General features: G+C 41.2%; 1 protein-coding gene across 8 annotated transcripts in view; it reads right to left on the bottom strand.

The window, feature by feature from the left end:
- The window catches only part of LOC144282999 (caspase recruitment domain-containing protein 8-like), a 32069-nt gene extending 12773 nt beyond the window's left edge, over positions 1–19296 (bottom strand). For 2 of the 8 annotated variants that reach the window (XR_013351392.1, XM_077846648.1), the window contains exons 1-5: positions 19055–19294; positions 11686–11789; positions 5959–6062; positions 4259–4381; positions 2515–2652 (exon numbers count right to left, since the gene is read on the bottom strand). Coding sequence is in view for 6 of the 8 variants with exons in the window: in XM_077846648.1 (XP_077702774.1) it covers positions 2515–2652; positions 4259–4381; positions 5959–6017 (320 nt within the window). In the remaining 2 variants the exon portion in view is untranslated. Of the gene's footprint in view, positions 1–2487; positions 2653–4258; positions 4382–5958; positions 6063–6509; positions 6958–8645; positions 8706–11685; positions 11790–19054 lie in introns of those variants that run through there. The other 6 variants (XM_077846654.1, XM_077846663.1, XM_077846666.1 and 3 more) reach the window with 6 other exon arrangements.
- Positions 19297–20104: the final 808 nt, after the last annotated feature.

Genomic DNA, 20104 nt, shown 5'->3' with positions numbered 1-20104 from the left:
AAACATTTTGTTAAACAGAAACAGAATTTTTTAGATGAAAAATTCTCCTGTGGTGCCTGAGTAACACAAGAAGATGAAATCATCATTCAGGGAGACTCTACAGATGACCTACTTAAAGTCATTCAGGAAAATCGAACGGAGGTGGATGATGATGGCTTTAAGAATCTCAGAGAAGATAAGAAATGACTTTTGGAAAATTTGTCATATTTAGTGGTTGGAATTGAAAGTTGATATGGCCAGAAGGAGAGGGGGCTTTAAAAAAATGTGTATTTATCTTGCAGTAAGACTATAGACGACCCTCACCCTTGGCATTTGCACTTTTCTGGATGAGGCTGCTTGGTTTTTTGGTTTTATTTTGTTTTGTTTTTTTCTTAACTGCTGAAGTCTAATAGAGGAGGCTGTCATGCTTATGTATGAAATAGAATTTAGTCAAATAAACATTTGGGGTCATTTGGTCAAATAAATAAATAAATAACTCACTCACTCACTCACTCACTCACACACTCACTCACTCACTCACTCCTTGGTGTCCGATGACTGTTGGAATAAAAGTACTGAATTAGCAATTGACTCATGGATGCAATACATGCCCCCAGAGTAGTGGTGACCAAACTGACTGCACCTTGGAAGCTTTAAAAATCCCCCAATACACAGAAGGGGGGTGATGAAAGAGGAACAAAAGCACTGATTTCTGTGGGTACAGTAGTTATTGCATGATTGCTGCCACTGCATCATGAAATGTCGTCTACTTTCATTTACGTTTGCTGAGATTCTCTTGATTTCTTGCTGTATGTATGTAATCCTTCATCCCTGGATTCCTTATATTCCTTGATATGTCTATTCACTTGAACATGAGAGGAATTTTCACAGAGAAATTGATACATAGACTAAGGCTAAAAAGAATACACATTAGGAGAAGTGGAGTTCAAAGAAAGAATCTGTGGCTCTTTTCTCAAAAGGGTTTTGGGCAAGCCATGTGAGAGAACCTTGACCTGCCCTCCTGAGTCTTGGTGCTGTCTGAGGCTACAAAATCAGCCATGGATTATGTTAGGCCCATGCCAAGCTGAGGGTAAATACATAGCCTTCTGTTTGCTTATGGAGCTTGTGCACACTGGGGTCCAGTGGTGGCTGAGGGTGGAACTTAGGAGGAAGGCACTGGTGAGTGGGAGTCAGTTCATCCCAGGTCATGGTATCTGAATGTTAAATTTTCCAGGGATTTTGTGGGTAGGTTGTTAAACATGGCTATTAGTAAAAATTAAATCATAAATTAAATCATTTAAATTTTCATTTAAATGGACTATATTGGGACACCCGGGTGGCTCAGTTGTTGAGCCTCTGCCTTTGGTTCAGAGGGTGATCCTGGGGCCCCAGGATCGAGTCCTACATTAGACTTCCTGCATGGAGCCTGCTTCTCTCTCTTCTATGTCTCTGCCTCTGACTGTGTGTCTCTCATGAATAAATAAATAAAATATTTTAATTAAATAAATAAATAGATAGATGATAGAGAGAGAGAGAGATAGACGATATCACTGACAAAGGTAATAAATGCTGAAACATTCCTTTGTAATCATTTTACTACATCATACTATATTCGGTGCTTTTTTTTAAAAGTACATAATTTTCTCTTTTTAATCTCTACACTCAACCAGGGCTTGAACTCAGGGTGCCAAGATCAAAAGTTGCATGCTTCCCTGACTGGGCCAGCCAGGCACCTCTATACCTTGGCCCTCTTAAAGTTATCTACAATTATGTTATCTGTGTAGGGAAAATACTCTGTAATAACAGGCTACTGCACAACTATTTCCAACTCTGTATTAAGGGACATCATGTTTGTACTTTGAAATACACGATGATGGAAGTAGTCACCCCATGGAAATTGGCAAATACTGTAAGTAAAGGCTCTCCCCCCTCTCCTAGGGAGGCTGGTGTTGAACATTCTCCAGCACACCATGTCAGGGACCTCATTCCATCCTTCAGCCTCATCAGCAGCCAGTTTCCCAGAACACCTAGTTGGTTATTTGCATTGGTTCCCAGCTCAACCAATGACACAGTGATCCTTGCATCAGTTATTGCCTGTTGGTGTATAGCTTGTCAAGACACCTTCCTGAGGAAAAAAAAAAAAGGCAGCCTGAGTGGCTCAGAGGTTTAGTGCTGCCTTTGACCCAGGGCGTGATCCTGGAGGCCCAGGTCCGAGTCCCATGTCGGGCTCCCTGCATAGAGTCTGCTTCTCCCTGTGCCTGTGCCTGTGTCTCTGCCTCTCGTTCCCTCTCTCTCTGTCTCTCAAGAATAAATAAAATCTTTTATAAAAAAAAAAAAAGACACCTTCCTGAAAGAAGAGGTACCTGCCTCATTCAGAAATTTCTGAATTTGTTGGTAAGACTGGATAAGCTCGTTCATTCTCCCCGATTCCTATGCAAATTACCCCAACCTCTCTGATTCTCATGTGCCCCTGTGATATCCAGGAACAGAATCCAATACTACCATCACCTTTTTCCAAGTAATCATTCTTCTTACTTGGAATGCAAGTCCTTTCGAAACCGACGTGCAACACCAGTGTGGAGCAGACTTAGGTTCTCTGAAAATTTATTTTTAGAAAGCATCTCCGGAGGTATCTCATCACCAATAAGGCTTAATTTTACACCATAATGCTGTCTGGAAAACAAAACAAAAGTTGTGTTATGAATACAGATGGAGGTCTGGTGGCAGGACAATCTCTCCACATGACTTTATGTTAAAAGCCCTAGACCCCATGCTTTGTCTTTAGGAGAATCTTCTCTCAAGCCCTTCATTACAATGCATTTAACCGGGGATCCCTGGGTGGCGCAGCAGTTTGGCGCCTGCCTTTGGCCCAGGGCGCAATCCTGGAGACCCGGGGTCGAATCCCACGTCGGGCTCCCGGTGCATGGAGCCTGCTTCTCCCTCTGCCTGTGTCTCTGCCTCTCTCTCTCTCTCTGTGACTATCATAAATAAATAAAAATTAAAAAAAAACAAAAAACAATGCATTTAACCCTATCTCTGTGTCCCACTCAACATTGCTCTCTCCATGTCCAGGAAGCAGAATCAGTTGTTTCTCAACACCTAGTATTTGCTGGAAGGTTTTGTTTCGTATTAGGCTGTGGACCTAAGTGACCTTATTGAGTACTTAGGAAGAAGAGAAGATTCCTAGCTTATATTCAGCCTTCACCTATCATTTGTGCCCAAGAGAATGGGACTCTACTGTGATCGATTGAAATTCTAGGACATCAGTGGAGATTATGTATTTGCTGTAAGAATCCACGCAGTACTAATGCTCCTCTTCCACCTCCTGCTTCCTCACAGTGACGGACATGTGAGAATACTAGGGGGGAAGGAGACGATGGATATCAGGCTTATTTTCTTCCACAGGAGATCCTCATCCAGGTGTGGAACAGGAAAGCCCTATGCTAGGTGACTTCTTCTTCATATTGGAGAGCTGGGCTCTGGTCTCCCTTGGCTGGCTGGGATCAAGATGGGGTTAGGAGCAGGGAGTGTCCTTGGGCCAAGACTTACACTTTCTAATATGATAGCCACTAGCCACGTGTGCCTATTTAAACTTAAATTTCAAGTAAGTAAAGTAGAAAATCAGTTCCTCACTTGAACTAGCCATATTTCAAGTGGCCAAACACCACAAAGAGCCAATGGTTTCCATATTAGACACCCCGGATATGAAATTATGCCTATTGTGGCAAGATTTCTCTTGATAGCCCTGACCAGAATCATCTGCTACAGTCCAATTGAACAGAGACTGGCATTGGAGTATGTGGCATTGGTTCAACCAAATAAAGTGTTTCATGGAGTACTATTAGCCATGGTCCCCTATGTGGAAACATTGCGTTGAGAAGAGGTGGATAGATAAAGCAGGACAGAAGATTTCTTGAGCTTGTCAGCAATATTTTCCAGGCTGTCAAATATTGCCTTGAAACAAAGTTTGTAATCCGAATTAATAGTACTGGGTCAATGTCAACTTCCTGGTTTTGACAATGACTATTTTTATAAAGGGTATTATCATTTGGAAAATCTGTATTGAGTGTTCATTTTTGCTCCTTTTGTACATTTGTTGCTACTTCCCATGAGTCTTAAACTATCTCAAATAAAAAATTATAGTGACAAAAAAGAAAGAATATGTGGGCATTTAAACAAATAATTTAAATGTCTTGGCTTTTCATGAATCTCTATGAGACAGAAGGACAAGATCCAAAATCTTCTCCCCCTCCCCACTCCCAAATATAGTATCCCTTACATATTAATGTCATCAATGTCTGTGTCATGAGAAGAGGGCGGGGACTTCAGGCTTTCATCTGACAGCTTGGTGCTCTCTGAGTGCTGGTCCACTGTGCTTGCATCACAGGTACACTCACCCGGCCTGGGAAAACACAAGGGAGTTATCATTGGATTCTGTGTGAGGAACTTGATGGTGGGACGGTCTCTTCACTGTGATGTAGTGGAAGTAACAAATCAGAGGCTCCATCTTCAGAGATGCAATCTCTGATGTCCACCCTGGGATTCACTTATTTCACTGTATTGACTGTTCTCCTTCTCCACTCAGCAGACAGTGATCTCACCTCAGGAGTCATGCAACATTTGATTCTTAACCCTTCATGTTCATCAATGTATATGTAATACCTGGGAAGACTCACTATAGACTCGCATATAACTTGTATAACAATATTGTGTACCAGTAACATGGGGGTTGTAGAATGTTCCTTACTCTACTGCTATCCTTCAGAGGCCCTAAAAAAGGAGGAAACTTTTATAAAGTTGCACAACACTGCATGAATTATACTTCCCCAAAAGCAGTATCTATTTAGGGTGAGTCTGTCCTGACTCCAGAGACCAAAGAGATAAGAATCCACAGCTTGGCACTGCCATTTCTTAGAACTTCCATTCATGTCAAAATTGGTGCTTCACTCTCTGAGGTAAATATCTGTCTTCTAACTTTTAAATAAGGATATGACACAAATCCTTGTGATGATTAATTATAGAAGGGTAATATTACTTAGTACCCAAGCTAGAAAACATTAGGCTCCCAAAGAAAATAACTCACTTCAGTGATCCTCCAAATTCCCTAGCATGTGGGGATTTTACATATGTCATAGTAGCTGAATCTTTGGTCCAACTGATTTATTACTGCAAGTTCTATGACTCTGCAACAATGTGCATTAATTGGTCACAGATAAGACATGACCCTCTGGAAAGCAGCTGATGAGGAGCAGCTGAAGCACTCATGGATACAGCTTAGTGAGTTTGACTCATGCCATCAGATCGTCAAAAGCATGGCCATGGCATCCGGGAAAGAGTTGGAGGAACACCCACAGAGTCGCTTGTGCTCAGGTCTGAAGGTACTGTGGTCAGAGGCAAGGTTTTATTACCTGACAATGGAGACAAGAAGTCTAAGTAATACATCTTGGTGCCTTTAAGCAGGTTTTCCCCTTCAAGTATGATGAGAAGAGTGAATACATAAAATTGTGAGCAGCGGAGTGCCTGGGTACTCAGTTAAGTATCTGCCTTCAGCTCAGGTTGTGATCTCAAGGTCCTGAGATCCAGCCCCTCACTGGGTTCCCTGTTCATCATGGTGTCTGCTTCTCATTCTCCCTCTGCCCTTCACCCTGGCTCCTGCTCTCTCTCTCTCTCTCATAAATAAAATGTTTTTTAAAAAAAGTGTAAGCTGAGACTTTTCATTTAAAAAAAAAAAAAAAAAAGAGGGCTTCCTGCGGGAAGCCTGCTTCTCCCTCTGCCTATGTCTCTGCCTCTCTCTTCGTGTCTCTCATGAATAAATAAATAAAATCTTAAGAAAGAAAAGAAAGAAAGAAAGAAAGAAAGAAAGAAAGAAAGGAAGGAAGGAAGAAAGCCATAGTACTCAGTATTTCATGGAACAATAATGAGATACAGAAGAATCAAAACCATCAAGAGCCCTCAAAGGCTTAATAGATATACTCTCACCGTGTCAGATGGCATCTTGTGCATCTGTGCATCTCTTTCTTTAATGTATCTCTTTCCATGTTAACAGCCAGTGTGTCTGTCTCTCCATTACACCTCTACTAACACTGAGAACAGAAAAAGAAGGAAATTGTATTCAAATAAGTTGGAAAAACCTGAAGATACAAGTTAGTGTTGTATCTGTCCGGGATATACAAAATCGTTCATTGTCCAGTTCAAAAGAAATACGTCGGTAGCATTGTTTCCAGTAATGCTGGCACTTTGGAGAGAAACCAAGAAAGATTATAAACCTTAAATGCTGCTTTATTTCATATCTAACCCTCTATGTGCAAATACAAGTGATAGAGAATAGCTCCTAGATATAGAGATAGCTCCTAGATCAGAGAAGTGAGATCACCAGGATGGCGGTAGAGGAGACCCCAGCCCCATTCCACTGATGAAAATCAACAATTACACAGCTACCCATAAACAGAAACAGCTCCGGGAGGCATTTGGAATCCACATAAGAATTTGCAGCAACACAGTGGGACAAACTACTGGAGAAGAAAACATACCAAATGAGAAAGAAGAACAGTTTCACTTAGCCCACACCGCCTTGCAGTTTATAAGGTATGGAGATGGCTTTGTGTCTTAAACCTCACAAACCAACCTCTGTGAGGTTCGAATGTGTCCTCTGTAGCGTCCACACCTCTCTCTGCCTTCAGAGAATAAGGAGAATCAGGACCTTGCTCTGGGTGAGGCTTTGGCTCCAGGGAATGTTGTGGCTGGTTTGCTCCTCCTTCCAGACCATTAAATTTTCTCCACATCAGCAATAAGTTTGCTTTGCTTTCTTGTCATCTGTGTGTTCATTGGAGTAGCACTTTTCCTTTCCCTCAAGAACTTTCCATTGCATTCATAACTTGGCTAACTTGCACAAGAAGTTTGGTTTTTGGCCCATGTCAGTTTTCAACTTGCCTTCCCCATTAAGCATCATCACTTGTAGCCTTCCATTGAAACTGATAAGACATTTGACTCTTCCTTTTGCTTGAATACTGAGAGGCCATTCTTGGGGTATTAATTAGCCCAATTTCAACATTGCTGTGTCTCAAGGACTAGGGAGGCCTGAGCAGAGGGAGAGAGATGGGGAGCGGCAGGCCCGGGGAGCATGTCGGAACATACACAACACGTATTGATTAAGTTCATCATCTTATAACGGCGTGCTTCATTACAATATAAAAATTGCAGAATTGCAGAGGTTTATCTCAGGGAGCCCAAGAATGAATCTTGTGGACACAAAAGGGTGAAGTAAAGTGGACGTTTATTAAGTGAAAGTGAAAGCAGAAAAGAAAGAAAATGCTCTCTAGAGTGAGAGTGGTCCCAAATGGCTTGCCACTGAGGATTTTTAGGGTCAGTCTTTTATTGAGAACTTGACAGGAAGCTCCTGGCCTTGAGATTCTTGTGCCCTCTTGGATTGAGCAAGGGCTACTGATAAAGCTCATAGAGACTTCCTTCTTGAGGTGTGGTCATTTACAATGTAACTGCCATTTATGATTATAATGTAACCGCCAAAGAAACCTACTCCCTAACCTTCCGGGGTCAGGTGGTCTGCTCCATTCCCATATCTACTGTTCACTCTGGCTTAGAGCTTCTGCCTGCCAGGAATAGTTTCAGAGCCTAGTCAGAGGCCCCCTATCTCTCCCTGCCTGTACTTAACCCTTTCCTGACTCATTCCTCCCCCTGGTTTAGTAATCCTAACTGCCATTAGGGTATGAGACAGGACCGCTCTGGCTGCTGCCCATTGAAATGAGGTAGCATGCTGTATGGTAGTTAGAATCTATCCAGGCCGGGGGAGAGGGGGTGTGAGGTATGGCTCCGGGGTGGGGGGGAGCAGGAGGTCATGATGGGCAGCAGATGATACTTGCATCAGTACATGAAAAAGAACAAGCATAAAATGAATGTCAAGCTCCAGATTGTGATCACATCTCTTAGATAAGATCCTCAATTACCAACACCATTAAATAGATCAGTGGCTATCTTGATCTTATTTAATTGTTCAAGACTATCAATTGGGACACTTTGTGAGAGTTATCTGCAATGTTAAAATAACACACGTGAGGAAACTCCTTGAATCCTAAATGAGGAGGTAGCAATTGTAGATAATCAAAAGTGGCTAATCAAAGGTGGTTTCAGAAAGTCCCTCTGTGCCTTCCCTTAATTTTTGGTTAAGTACAGCTAGTGCCTGGGAAGTATCATTTAGAGTCCTGCTCTGAGTAAACATACTGTTTTGCTTATTTTGTGTTGTAGTCTTAGGGTAACCCAGAGTCCCACCAAAGAGGCAGCCAAAGCTATTGTGTCAATTACTCTGAAGTTTACCTCAAGTTGTCTAGCTTAGGCAAACCACTTTTAAAGACAATCTGAACTAAGATTTAATATCCACAAAGGTGGGTTACTGAAACATAATTTCTCCTATAATAACCCAACTTTTTAGAGATAGCCAACTTGAGACTGATTTGTTTGCAAAGCGAGTCCAATTTTAACCTACTTGCTTCAATTATTTACATGAGCTCAGCAAGAACAGCAACTGGCCATGTAGCTCGTTTAAAATCTGCTTTGCTGAAAGTTTTTATAAGGAATCTCTAGGTGGAACTTGTAGTAGCCACTCACGGCCGGAAGCCAAGCCAAGTCCTTGCCATCAGACATGCCTGCAATACCTGTAGATGTGGGTAGGTTCCTCTTCACCAGGTCCCCAAAGTATCCTGAGTTTCCTGCACCTGCCAGGAAGTGACATTCTTTACTCACATGGTGGAGGCTGCTGGGAACTCCATTTTTTTTTACAAGATTTTATTTATTTATTCATGAGAAACACACAGAGAGAGGCAGAGACACAGGCAGAGAGAGAAGCAGGCTCCATGCAGGGAGACCAGAGTGAGACTCAATCCCCACACCCCAGGATCACGCCCTGAGCAGATGGCAGACACTCAACTGCTGAGCCACCCAGGCGTCCCTGCTGGGAGCTTTATATGCGAGGTATCAGGCCAACAGTTTCAAGGTGCTTTAGGGCTCCACGTTTCATAAAGTCACCTCAGGTCCTTAAAGCTATTTGGTCAGATCTGAGTCTATTCAAGTCTCTCTCAAATATGGCATTCTAGTCAAAGCCTTGGTAAAATAACCAATGTTTCCAATGGTGTCCTGTTAGAAGGAGAATAGATTCTTATTCAAATCATGCAAATGACTATAATGCCATGGAAGAAAGAATACTTACTGAGACCTTTTGAATTTCAGAGGGTTCAGCTAGAGAGAAAAGTTAAATGCTTCAGTTGGTTTACAAATGTTACACTATTACATTTCTGTAAAAGTCATAGTTTCTTCAGAGAAAGGTTTCTTTGATCTGAAAGACCAAACATCAGAGGATCGGCAATGTTTTAAACAAGAGTTCCAAAACTGTAATCATTTTCTTTGTTCATTTGGTCCCATGTTACTAATTCTTGTTCAGTTTAAATGCAGCGTTTAGTTGGTTTTGGAAATTCTCACCCATTTTAGTTTAAAATTAAAGATATCAAACATCTGTATTTGTCCTAAAAGTCCTTTTTATGAATCTTCTTAAAGACGAAACTCATTTTATAAGAGAATAAGGAAAACTATGAATGATGAAAAGATTTAAAAATGGGCACAGCTAAAGAGCTGATGGGAAGTGACAATATAGCTGGCAAGGAAACTTAGTTATTTTTGAGACATGTAACATTTTAATTATTAGAATATTAAGTGATGACCTTATTACCAAAACAAATTAAAACTTTAGGAATTGCATATCATCTCAAAAATTGTTTTTTTGTTTGTTTGTTTGTTTTTTTGTTACTCATGAGAGAGAGAGAGAGAGAGAGAGAGAGAGGCAGAGACACAGGCAGAGGGAGAAGCAGTCTCCATGAAGGGAGCCCGACGGGGGACTCAATCCCGGGACTCCAGGATCAGACCTTGGGCTGAAGGCGGTGCTAAACTGCTGAGCCAGCCAGGCTGTCCTCAACAATAGTTATTACATTTACCCAGACAATATAACCTAGGGCTTATCATTATTTGTTTTTGGTGCTTCCCAAGTACCTTAACATAACCAAATAAACAAGCCTAATTGGTCAAAACTGCTTTGTTTATCATTTAAATCTTGGAGAAGTTTGTTTAAAGCTTCAGATGGGGCACCTGGGGGATCAGTGGTTGAGAACCAACTATGACATCGGGCTCCCTGCGGGGTGCCTGCTTATCCCTCCGTCTATGTCTCTGCCTCTCTTTGTGTGTCTCATGAATAAATATTAAAAATCTTAAAACAAAAACCTCAAAAAAAAAAAAAAAAAACCTCAGAAAGTTATAAAGCACGGGCCTAAGTAGGATTATAGGTCATTATAAAAAGCCAAAACTTAATTATTTATTTGACCAAAATGACCTTAAGATTCCGAAGGCAAATATGTAGGGTCAGACAATTGTTAGCAAAACTTAGCTCTTTTAATACTGAGAAGCTTTAACTAAGTAATCAATGACCTGAAATGACAAAATATAGAAACTGGTTTTCCTGGATAGATAAAGAAAAAACAACTTTTTTTTTTTTACATTTTATAAAGACGAGACCAACGATTTAAGAAAACTTTGTCTTTTGAACAGAGAGAAAACATAATTTCAATCTTCTACCGATGTACCTTTAGAATCCATTCATTTTAATCTTAGTCCATCCTGACCACATATCAAATGCTTTCCCTAAGATTTCCCTTCATAAACCTTCCACAACTTTCCTTCACATTCAGGTTTGGTCTAAGTCATTTCTTTTCAAACAATCTGTCTTATTTAGGACAAAATCACCTTCTTTTGCCTTTAACAAAAATATTTTCCCATTCCTTACATCTTGCTTATGTATCTCCTACTTTTCTACATGCAGAGTTCTTTCCCTTCTTTCTGAAAGTCTTCATCACACTTAGTAGAATTTTAACTCTTAGTGGAAACTAAGTAGCAACTAAATATGAACTGTTACACCAAAACTGTTTAGAGGGCAAATTTATGAGTCCCTTAAGCACAAGGTATGTTTACAAGCAGATTCAAATATTTGGGGTTTTTGTTGTTGTTGTTGTTTTGGTTGTTTTTGCAGTAAGAAGTCAAAATCACAAGCCTACATCTGGTAATCAATGGTCTAGTACTTTATCCTGTTTGGAGAAAACCTAGACCTTCCAATGAATTCAATCCCAATTTATCATCTGAGCAAAACTTCTAAGTTTCAGGTCACCAAAGACGTTGAAAGCTGTCTTGGCAATTACCCATGAAAACTTTGAGACAGATAATTCACCATCACTGTTAAGTTATCTGCTTGCTGACCAACGGCCACAGGGATCATGAGCTATTGGACCCTCAGTAAATCTTGGTAGAACACAAGATTCACATCTAATGTTGATGACTTTAAGACATGTTTAAGACATGTTTAAAAAATAATAATAAAAATATTTTTTTAAAAAAGACATGTTTAGGGGCACCTGGGTGGCTCACTGGTTGAGTATCTGCTTTCCACTCAGGTCATGATTCCGGGAGCAGATCCCAGGGTCCTGGGATCGAGTCCCGCTTCAGGCTCCCTGCTCAGAGGGGAGTCTCCCTCTGCCTCTGCCTCTCTCTCTTTTTCTCTCTCATGAATAGATAAGTAAATTCTTTAAAAAAAGATAAAGACCTTCTTATTTTAATTAAACCAAAAGCTGAAATTAGTTTAAATAGTAAATTATACTCTACCTGGATTCCCTTTAGAAGTCAATCAATTTGTTTCCCACTGTCCATTTGTACCACTGGGAGAAATGGTGGGGAAATCTGCAGTGAGCAGTGTCCACAGGCCACACCTAAGGTTGTACAGAAACAGGAAGAGGAGGTGGGGAAGCAGAAGAGGCAGGGTGCTGCCCAGAGGCAGAAAAACAACATTCTGGGTCCTAAAGCCTGTCAGCTCCAACAGATGAGCAGATGCACATTTGTGTTCATTTGTTTTTCCACCAAAGTGGAATTAGGCAGTCCGTGTCAGGCAGGCCAGGGAAGACAGGGAATCTGTCCAAAACAAAGGGAGTTTTGACAGCTGCTTGGGAATATTCCGTAAGTCCCCATCCTCAGAGAGACTAAGCAGAGACAGCTGGTTCCAATTATAGCCACTAACCTGGGAAATGAGAGGGAAGCCCCACATCTACTAGGAGAAGGAACAGTGTGAGAGAGAGTTAGCACCCCCTTTGCTAGGGAGGGCCTGTGTTTCCTCCAGCAACCTGAGTTTATTCTGAGAAGGTCAACTTAGATACTTATCAATCCAATCTGTTAGGAGGGAATTTATTAGCCAGACATGTTTGGGCAAACACATTCTGCCAGAGGCCCTCAGGTCAAGGTCCTGGTGGAATGCAATGAAACTACCTTTAAAAAAAAAAAAAAAAAATTATTCAGGGGATCCCTGGGTGGCTCAGCAGAAAAGGCTGAGGTTGGGTCAGATGAGGAGTAGGGACTTCCTCTTTACAAAAAGTCCATCTCCTGTTATTTATAATCTAATGCTCCTGCGATGGAGAACTGGCATCTGTCTCCCTTCTCATCTGGAGTCTGCTTCTCCCTCTCCCTCTGCAGCATCCCCTGATTCTTCTCTCTCTCTCTTTGTCAAATAAATTTTTAAAAATCTTTTTATTTATTTTTTTTTAAGATTTTATTTATTTATTCATGATAGTCACAGAGAGAGAGAGAGAGGCAGAGACACAGGCAGAGGGAGAAGCAGGCTCCATGCACCGGGAGCCCGATGTGGGATTCGATCCCAGGTTTCCAGGATCGCGCCCTGGGCCAAAGGCAGGAGCCAAACTGCTGCGCCACCCAGGGATCCCTAAAAATCTTTTTAAAATTAAAATATATTTAATATTTTGATATCATAGCTTGACTAACTTTGTCAAACAACCTCAGTTTTCTTATATGTAAAATAGCAATAAAAGCAATCCAAATTTCAGCATTAGCTAGGATCTGGATGTCATTGTCCTAATTAATGCCTGGCTTGCTGGCTTCTTTCTTTCTTTCTTTCTTTCTTTCTTTCTTTCTTTCTTTCTTTCTTTCATATATTTTTTATTGGCTTTCAATTTGCCAACATATAGCATAACACCCAGTGCTCATCCCATCAAGTGTCCCCCTCAATGCCCATCACCCAGTCACCCCAATCTCCCTTCCACCACCCCTCCCACTACCCCTTGTTCATCTCCCAGAGTTAGGAGTCTCTCATGTTCTGTCTCCCTCCCTGATATTTCCCACTCATTTTCTCTCCTTTTCCCTTCAGTCCCTTTCACTATTTTTTATATTCCCCAAATGAATGAGACCATATAATGTTTGTCCTTCTCCGATTGACTTATTTCACTCAGCATAATACCCTCCAGTTCCATCCACATTGAAGCAAATGGTGGGTATTCGTCATTTCTAATGGCTGAGTAATACTCCATTGTATACATAGACCACATCTTCTTTATCCATTCATCTGTCGATGGACACCAAGGCTCCTTCCACAGTTTGGCTATTGTGGACATTGCTGCTATAAACATTGGGGTGCAGGTGTTCCGGTGTTTCTCTGCATCTGTATCTTTGTGGTAAATCCCCAGTAGTGCAATTGCTGGGTTGTAAGGCAGATCTATTTTTAACTCTTTGAGGAACCTCCACAGTTTGCCAGAGTGGCTGCACCAGTTCACATTCCCACCAACACTGAAAGAGGGCTCCCCTTTCTCCACATCCTCTCCAATGTTTGTTGTTTCCTGTCTTGGAAATTCCACCATTCTCACTGGTGTGAGGTGGTATCTCATCGTGGTTTAGATTTGTATTTCCCTGATGGCCAGTGATGTGGAGCATTTTCTCATGTGCTTGTTGGCCGTGTCTATGTCTTCCTCTGTGAAATTTCTGTTCATGTCTTTTGCCCATTTCATGATTGGATTGTTTGTTTCTTTGCTGTTGAATTTCGTAAGTTCTTTATAGATCTTGGATACTAGCACTTTATCTGATTTGTCATTTGCAAATATCTTCTCCCATTCTGTAGGTTGTCTTTTAGTTTTGTTGACTGTTTTGCTGTGCAGAAGATTGTTATCTTGATGAAGTACCAATAGTTCATTTTTGCTTTTGTTTCCCTTGCCTTCATAGATGTATCTTGCAAGAAGTTGCTATGGCCAAGTTAAAAAAGGGTATTGCCTGTGTTCTCCTCTAGGATCTGATGGATTCTGGTCTTACATTTAGATCTTTCATCCATTTTGAATTTATCTTTGTGTATGGTGTAAGAGAATGGTCTAGTTTTATTCTTCTGCACATGGCTGTCCAATTTTCCCAGCACCATTTATTGAAGAGACTGTCCTTTTTCCAGTGGATAGTCTTTCCTGCTTTGTCAAATATTAGTTGACCATAGAGTTGAGGGCCCATTTCTGGTTTCTCTATTCTGTTCTATTGATCTATGTTTTGTTTTTGTGCCAGTAACACACTGTCTTGATGATCACAGCTTTGTAGTACAACCTGAAATCTGGCATTGTGATGCCCCTGGTTCTGGTTTTCTTTTTCAATATTCCCCCTGGCTATTCGGGGTCTTTTCTGATTCCACACAAATCTTAAGATGATTTGTTTCGACTTTCTGAAGAAAGTCCATGGTATTTTGATAAGGATTTAATTAAATGTGTAAATTGCCCTGGGTATCATTAACATTTTCACAATTTTAATTCTTCTAGTCCAAGAGCATGGAATATCTTTCCATCTCTTTGTGTCTTCCTCCATTTCTTTCAGAAATGTTCTGTAGTTTTTAGGGTATAGATCCTTTACCTCTTTGGTTAGGTATATTCCTAGGTATCTTATGCTTTTGGTTGCAACTATAAATAGGATTGACTCCTTAATTTCTCTTTCTTCAGTCTCATTGTTAGTGTAGAGAAATGCCACTGGTTTCTGTGCATTGATTTTGTATCCTGCCACACTGCCGAATTGCTGTATGAGTTCTAGCAATCTTGGGGTGGAGTCTTTTGGGTTTTCTATGTACACTATCATGTCATCTGCAAAGAGGAAGAGTTTGACTTATTCTTTGCCAACTTCAATGCCTTTTCTTCTTGTTTCCTGATTGCTGAGCCTAGGACTTCTAGTACATGTTGAATAGCAGTGGTGAGAGTGGACATCCCTGTCGTGTTCCTGATCTTAGGGGAAAGGCTCTCAGTGTTTCCCCAGTGAGAATGATATTTGCTGTGGGCTTTTCATAGATGGCTTTTAAGATGCTGAGGAATGTTCCCTCTATCCCTACATTCTGAAGAGTTTTGATCAGGAATGGATGCTGTATTTTGTCAAATGCTTTCTCTGCATCTATTGAGAGGATCATATCATTTTTTTTTTCCTCTGGTTGATATGATCTATCACGTTGATTGCTTTATGAGTGTTGAACCAGCCTTGCATCCCAGGGATAAATCCCACTTGGTCATGGTGAATAATCTTCTTAATGTACTGTTGGATCCTATTGGCTAGTATCTTGTTTAGAATTTTTGAATCTGTGTTCATCAGGGATATTGGTCTATAATTCTCCTTTTTGGTGGGGTCTTTGTTTGGTTTTGGAATTAAGGCGATGCTGGCCTCATAGAATGAGGTTGGAAGTATTCCATCCCTTTCTATCTTTCGGAACAGCTTTAGTAGAATAGGTATTGTTTCTTCTTTAAACGTTTGATAGAATTCCCCTGGGAAGCCATCTGGCCCTGGACTCTTGTGTCTTGGGAGGTTTTTGATGACTACTTCAATTTCTTCCCTGGTTATTGGCCTGTTCAGGTTTTCTTTTTCTTCCTGTTCCAGTTTTGGTAGTTTGTGGTTTTCCAGAAATGCATCCATTTCTTCTAGATTGCCTAATTTATTGGTGTATAGCTGCTCATAATATGTTTTTAAAATCGTTTGTATTTCCTTGGGTATTGGTTGTGATCTCTCCTTTTTCATTAGTGATTTTATTAATTAGCTTCTTTTCTCTTTTGTTTTTAATAAGGCTGGCTAATGGTTTATCTGTCTTATTAATTCTTTCAAAGTACCAACCCCTGGCTTTGTTGATCTGTTCTACAGTTCTTCTGGTCTTTATTTCATTGAGTTCTGCTTGAATCTTTACTAACTCTCTTCTTCTGCTGGGTGCAGGTTTTATTTGCTGTTCCTTCTCCAGTTCCTTTAGGTGCAAGGTTAGCTTGTGTATTTGAGTTTTTCCCAGTTTTTTGAGGGATGCTTGTATTGCGATGTATTTCCCTCTCGGGACTGCTTTTGCTGTATCCCAAAGATTTGGAACGGTTGTATCTTCATTCTCGTTAGTTTCTATGAATCTTCTTAATTCTTCTCTAATTTCCTGGTTGACCCTTTCATCTTTTAGCAGGATGGTCTTTAACCTCCACATGCTTGAATTTCTTCCAAATTTCTTCTTGTGATTGAGTTCAAGTTTCAAAGCATTATGGGCTGAAAATACGCAGGGGACAATCCCAGTCTTTTGCTATCGGTTAAGACCTGATTTGTGAAAAAAATAAAAATTAAAAAAATAAAAATTAAAAAAATTCTTTAAAAGGCCTGATTTGTGACCCAGTATGTGGTCGATTCTGCAGAAAGTTCCATGTGCACTTGAGAAGAATGTGTATTCATTTGCGTTTGGATGTAAAGTTCTGTAATACATGTGAAATCCATCAGGTCCAGTGAATCATTTAAAGCTCTTGTTTCTTTGGAGATGTTGTGCTTAGAAGATCTGTCATTTGCAGAAAGTGCCATGTTGAAGATTCCCAGTATAAGTGTATTATTATCTAAGTATGTCTTTACTTTGGTTATTACTTGATTGATATACTTGGCAGCTCCAACATTAGGGGCATAAATATTCATGATTGTTAGGTCCTCTTGTTGGATAGATCCTTTAAGTATGATATAGTGTCCCTCTTCATCTCTTACTACAATCTTTGGGATAAACTTTAAGTTATCTGATATGAGGATTGCTACCCCTGCTTTCTTTTAAGGACCATTTGAATAGTAAATGGTTCTCCAACCTTTCATTTTCAGGCTGTAGGTGTCCTTCTGTCTAAAATGAGTCTCCTGTAGACAGCAAATAGATGGGTCTTGCTTTTTTATCCAGTCTGAAACCCTGTGTCTTTTGATGGGATCATTAAACCCATTCACGTTCAGAGTTAACTATTGAAATATATGAATTTAGTGTCTTCATAATACCCATTCAGTCCCTTGTTTTTTTGACTTATTTCTTTGGGCTTCCTCTTTCTTTTACAGAATCCCCCTTAATATTTCTTGCAGAGCTGGTTTGGTGGTCACATATTCTTTCAGTTTCTGCCTATCTTGGACGCTCTTTATCTCTCCTTCTATTTTGAATGAGAGCCTTGCTGGATAGAGTATTCTTGGCTGCATGATCTTCTCATTTAGGACCCTGAATATATCCTGCCAGCACTTTCTGGCCTGCCAGGTCTCTGTGGAGAGGTCTTCTGTTAATCTAATATTTCTCCCCATGTAAGTCAGAGATCTCTTGTCTCTTGCTGCTTTACGGATTTCCTCTTTATCTTTGGAATTTGCAAGTTTCACTATTAAATATCGAGGTGTTGAACAGTTTTTATTGATTTTAGGGGGGGATCTCCCTATCCTCTGGATCTTAATGCCTGTTCCCCTCCCCAAGTTAGGGACGTTCTCAGCTATGATTTGTTCAAATATGCTTTCTGGTCCTCTGTCCCTTTTGGCGCCCTCTGGAACCCCAATTAGATGTAGATTTTTCCTTCTGAGGCTGTCATTTATTTCCCTTAACCTTTCCTCATGGTCTTTCCTCAGCTTCTTTCCTTGCCATCAACTTGTCTTCCATGTCACTGACTCTTTTCTACCTCATTAATCCTTGTCGTTAGGACCTCCAGTTTGGATTGCATCTTATTTAATTGATTTTAAATTTCAGCCTGATTAGATCTAAATTCTGCAGTCATGAAGTCTCTTGAATCCTTTATGCTTTTTTCTAGAGCCACCAGTATCTTTATAATTGTGCTTCTGAATTGGTTTTCTGACATTGAATTGTAATCCAAATTCTGTACTCTCTGCGGCGGAGAGTACTGTTTCTGATTCTCTCTTTTGTGGTGAGTTCTTTCTAGTCATTTTGCTCAGTGCAGAATGGCTAAAAATGAGTTGTACTGGAAAAAAATGAAGGAAAAAAAAAGAAAAAACAAAACAAAAAAAAAAACAAGGAGGGGTATCCTCTGGTTCTATATACTGTAAATCCCTCGACTTCCCCTGGAGCTTTCCAGCGCTGCTCGGTCAAGAACTTGCTCTTCCCCTGTCCTTCCAGCTGATCTTCTGGGGGAGGGTCTGCGGTGCTGATTCTCACGTGTGTGCACCTGGGGGCGCTGCCCTGCCCCCTGCCAGGTGCATGGCTCAGTAGGAGCTGTTTATCCTGTGAGGCCCCTGTTCCCTGGCAGCCCCACTCCATCCCAGGCACAGGGTGACACCAGGAGGGACAAGAACACTGGCCGCGGTCAGCTCTCCAGCTCTGGAGTCAGTTCCCGCAGTAACTAACGCAGTCTCCCAGTCTGCACTGCTCTGGATGCTCCCGGGGGTGGGGGGCGCTGATCTGCATAGCTTAGGGGCACTGGGCGGCAGGAGAGTCCTCACGGTCCTGTGTCCTCCCCACCTCTGCCTGTCCCGAGAGAACGCAGGATCCTGGGCTGTGTCCCCCTGCGCCCTGGGATCCAGGGCCTGTGCTGCTAGAATTGTGCTCCCGGGGCGCAGCTCCCAAAAGCAGCAGGGCGCAGCCCCCTCCCCCGGAGCCACCGCCTGAGCTTCTCCCGAGGCCCCGCCGGGCATGGCTCCAGCCCTTTTCCGAGCTGGGCCAGTGGTGCGGGTGCGCTCTCCCCCGGGCTCACTTCCTCTGTTAGTGACCCCGGCTACCTGGAGGCTCCACTGCCCCTCCTGCGGTTCTGCCCGAGTTCCCCGCTAAGTCCCTTTCTTTCCGGGAAGAATCCGGTGCGGATTTTTAAAGTTCCTGCTTCTCCAGGACTGTGCTTTCCTGTCCTGGAGGCTCTCGCTGCCCGCCCCCACCGTAGCACGGCACCTCGCGGGGGCCCCTCACCCACTGGATTCTTTTTTATTTTATTTTTTTCCATCTTCCTACCTTGTTAGAAGCACAAACTCTTCTCTCTGTAGCGTTCCAGTTGTTCTCTCTTTTAAATCTCAGGTCGAATTCATAGGGGCTCGGGATGATTTGAAAGTTATCTAGGTAAGTTGGTGGGGACAGGTGACTTGGGGACCCTACTCCTCCGCCATCTTGCCCCCCCCCCCGTGTTGAAAATTACATTTAAGGAATCTCTGTTCCCAGTGGGGAACTGGAACTAACAACCATGAGATCAAGAGTCAAGGGCTCTACCAACTAAGCCAGCCAGGTGCCTTAACACCCATCTTACTTTGCTCTCAGCAGCTTTAGCTTCGATTTCTTTATGCGGTAATAATAATATGCTGATTATCACCATGCTTTGCTTGCAGATGAAAACTGCAAGCTGATATACAAGTTATTTTAAGTAGAATGCATTTTATTGTAAACTGTGTTTAGATTTTCATCATATTTTCTCAAGGGCCAATTTGGTTTATGACAACTTTAAAGTTTATTTGAAAGACATGTAGAACATAATCATCTGCCTTCAGCTCAGGTCATAATCCCTAAATTCTGGGATTGAGCCCCACAATGGGTTCCCTGTTCAGTGGGGAGTCTACTTGTCCTTCTCCCTCTCCCTCCCACTGCTCATTCTCTCTCTCTCTCTCTCTCAAATAAATAAAATCTTTAAATATAAAAATAAATAAAATACAATTTTCCTTTTATTTCAAAATAATACATGTTTTTAGCCATGTGCTTTCCTTCTTAGAGGTAAGCAAAATAAAACCTTTATTTTTCCCAACCTGATTGTCAAGGACTATCAGACTAGGAAATGTCCAGACTGTATATTAATCGAACAATATAATGTGTGTGTCACTACTGTTATATTGTGATTTCTTTCTACCATATATTTTGTGATTTCTATTTTGCCTTCTTATTTTAGGATTCTTTCTTTAACCTTTCTTACTTTAAGTTTGATCAAGAATGTTTTCTTGTTCCCTTTTTTTCTTTCTTTCCTAGCATTGATAATAATCTCATTCTCTGTTTTTTTATGATGACCTGAAATTTTTAGGA

The sequence above is a fragment of the Canis aureus genome, chromosome 1 (genome assembly GCF_053574225.1).
Source record: "Canis aureus isolate CA01 chromosome 1, VMU_Caureus_v.1.0, whole genome shotgun sequence".
Lineage (NCBI taxonomy): Eukaryota > Metazoa > Chordata > Mammalia > Carnivora > Canidae > Canis > Canis aureus.
This window is presented reverse-complemented; position numbering and strand designations above follow the sequence as displayed.